Source organism: Odontomachus brunneus, unplaced genomic scaffold, assembly GCF_010583005.1.
Source record: "Odontomachus brunneus isolate Ranch 3 - 2012 unplaced genomic scaffold, Obru_v1 Obru_scaffold_245, whole genome shotgun sequence".
Classification (NCBI taxonomy): Eukaryota; Metazoa; Arthropoda; class Insecta; order Hymenoptera; family Formicidae; genus Odontomachus; species Odontomachus brunneus.
In genome coordinates this window covers 346,711-349,516 of record NW_022639695.1, presented here as the reverse complement: position 1 = coordinate 349,516, position 2,806 = coordinate 346,711, and the positions used below count along the sequence as shown (strand labels likewise).

General features: G+C 40.0%; 1 protein-coding gene across 1 annotated transcript; it reads right to left on the bottom strand.

Annotated features, from left to right (window-relative positions):
* Window positions 1-414: 414 nt before the first annotated feature.
* On the bottom strand, window positions 415-2,090 carry LOC116852657 (enolase-phosphatase E1-like). The gene has a single exon (XM_032833220.1). The coding sequence runs from the start codon at window positions 2,061-2,063 to the stop codon at window positions 513-515; it is 1,551 nt and encodes a 516-aa protein (XP_032689111.1). The 5' UTR covers window positions 2,064-2,090; the 3' UTR covers window positions 415-512.
* Window positions 2,091-2,806: the final 716 nt, after the last annotated feature.

Genomic DNA, 2,806 nt, shown 5'->3' with positions numbered 1-2,806 from the left:
GGTCCGACTCGACGATTTCCATGATTTTATCGACATTTTCGACGATTGGCCTACCAGAGCGTGCCTCATCTTCGACGTCCATATTACCAGAACGGAATCGTTGAAACCATCGCTTTGCTATTGCATTCGATACTGTATTGGGTCCATAAACAGCACAAATTTTTTTGGCCGCCTGCTCCGCCTTTTCACCTTGGTCGTAGTGGTACTGAAGAATGTATCGAATTTTCTCTTTTTTTACCTCCATTTTGGAACGCTGTAACACACAACTGGCTTGACCAAACACAAAACTGTCACAGAACTTGTTTTGAAGCGTAATGTCACCTTTAAATCGCCGTATAGAATGACCCGATGCGATGTATACATCGTGAGATATGGCTCACTAAAGACATCTAGCGGAAAACGCTCAGAACTTTTTACTTCACCTAATATAAGTTAGTGCACATTTGCCACGTTGTGCCTATCTTTTGCTGTGTATCGCATATTTTTTGTGTTTTGACGAGGTAGGTTTGTATTTATGAAATTCGTTGTGTTAATGAGCCTGTGTTGATTTCATCTTTTGATTTTAATTCCTTGCGTTTCGTATTACGTGCCTGTTGAGCGTCCTTCGACTTATCCTTTAACCTACCTTTTTTCTTATTCTTTGACGTAGCCTCTGGCGCGCGTTTATTATCTTGAACATTCACCGTCATTCCTTTCTCGTCTGTTTTAACAGACGTTTTAACGTCGGTGCCTTTGGCATCCGATTTGGACTGAGTAAGATAGCTGTTGTCGCTTACCGACACGTTTTCTTTAGCGAAATGTGTTTCCTCTGCTGGTTGGGCGTAAGTTTCCGCTATAGGTTCGATTAGAGATTTAGATGAAGAGTCTATCTTGAGTTTATCTGTATCTTGCGTATTAGACTTCGTTTTATCGGATCTTTTCTGTTTGCCTGTTTTCGTCTGACCTTTCTCCGTTTCTCGCTTCTCAGTTTTTTCATCGTTTGTATCACTAATGAAAGCTTTATTCTCACCTATTTTCTCCGGACTCTCTGGGGACATTGCCCTTTCTATTTTTAATTTATCGTCCGTTTGACGATACTCTATTCTTTTGTTTTCAATCGACTCCTTAGTTTCACTTTCATAGCGCTCTATTTTATCATTCTTATGTATGATATCAGTTTGTATTATTTCTTCAGTTTGCCAATTTATTTTAGGCGACAAGACGATTTCCTTGGGCTCTTCTTTAAAATCGGTTTCCTTAATAACTGTTGTTGGCGTCTCTATAATTCTCGAAATTTCTTCGGTTATTTGCTCTAGTTTCGGGACAATCACTTTCTCTGTGTTATCTGAACACGTTAAAATTTTTGTTTTATTTAAAACTTCGCTTGTTGGCACTGTCGATGACGTAAGATCGATAATGACTTCTGTTTCTATTTTACCTTTTGAGGCTTTATCTTTTTTGTGCGAATTAGCTTTACCTTTCACGTTGCCGTTTACCTCAACAACTTTTGCGCTGTCGAGCACTTTTGGCTCCGGATCTTTGACTTCAGTATCAACCAGCGATTTGTTGGATTCGGGAGAACTATTTTTGAGCATCTCTTTAACACTATTTTCCAACTTCTCCCGATTTTTATTATTACCCTCGACTTCAAGCTTCAATTCCTTCGACTTTGTTTTGCTCTTCGATGATGGTTCTTTCTTCGACGTGTCTTTCTGTCTTGTCGTGTTTTCGGCTTTCGTAGTCACGCTTGGTCTCTCAATTATATTTTCCAACGGAGTCTTTTGAGTGTCCGATGATTTTGAAAATTCCATCGAGCTGCTTTCGTCGACGATATTTATTTTCTCTTTTGTGTCATCGCTCGGAATATTCGTTTGTTGCTGAACTCTACTCCCTGCGCTTTCTCCGTTACCTTCTTTCATATTCTTGCCCGCTTTGTTCTTGTGCTTAGTCTTAGTATCAGATTTGTTATGATTAACGTGGCTATCGTCGGTAATATAAGGTTGATCTTTCAGCTCCTTTTTGGTACTACCTTTCTGGTTTTTCTCTTTGCCTTTGGAGCTCAATTCTTTCGTCATGGTTACCATCTTTAATTTTTATGTTATCCTTAAGAGTACTTTGATTTGGCGCTTTAACCTGGCTCGATAATATGTTTTGTATGACTGGGGTGTTTTCTTTTGCTTTTGCCGCTATTTTAGATTTTCCGGCTTCCTTGGATTTTTCGCCTGAATTGGTTTGTTTCTTGTCCGTTTCATCCTTAGATTTGTCCAGAGTCCCGATAACAGATTCTCGAGACTTGTTCTGCTATTTAAGCTTATCCTTCTGAGAATTCGCTTTCTGCTTCTCCATGTTCTTGATTTCTTTAGGCGCTTTGTCAATTTCATTGTCGCCCGCCGTAGTGTCCTCTAACCTTACGTAAGGTGTGGTTATCCCGACAGGGTTGTCGGTGGCATTATTTATTGTTGTAGGACGTATATAATTGTCAAGTTCTACTAGGCAATTTCCAATAAAAATTCCCTGCGAAATTTCTTCAGCTGGGATTACTCCCACTCGATTTATGTTCACCGCGGCGCGTATTCTTACTTCACTGCGCGCGGGGAGGTTGTACATTTGCTGTGGTATCAGCGGTAGACTTTGTCCGGAAACCGTCATTGTTCTTGTTTTATAGTCAAATTTAGCGCGGTGTTCGTGAAGGAAATCTATTCCTAAGATCCCCTCGTATTCGATTGGAAAATCATCTTGTACGACAAATAGTTCAAATTTCCGACGCTGTTTTCCTAAACTGACACTGGCGGTTATTTTTCCTATAGTGAAAGCTTTATGTCCGGTA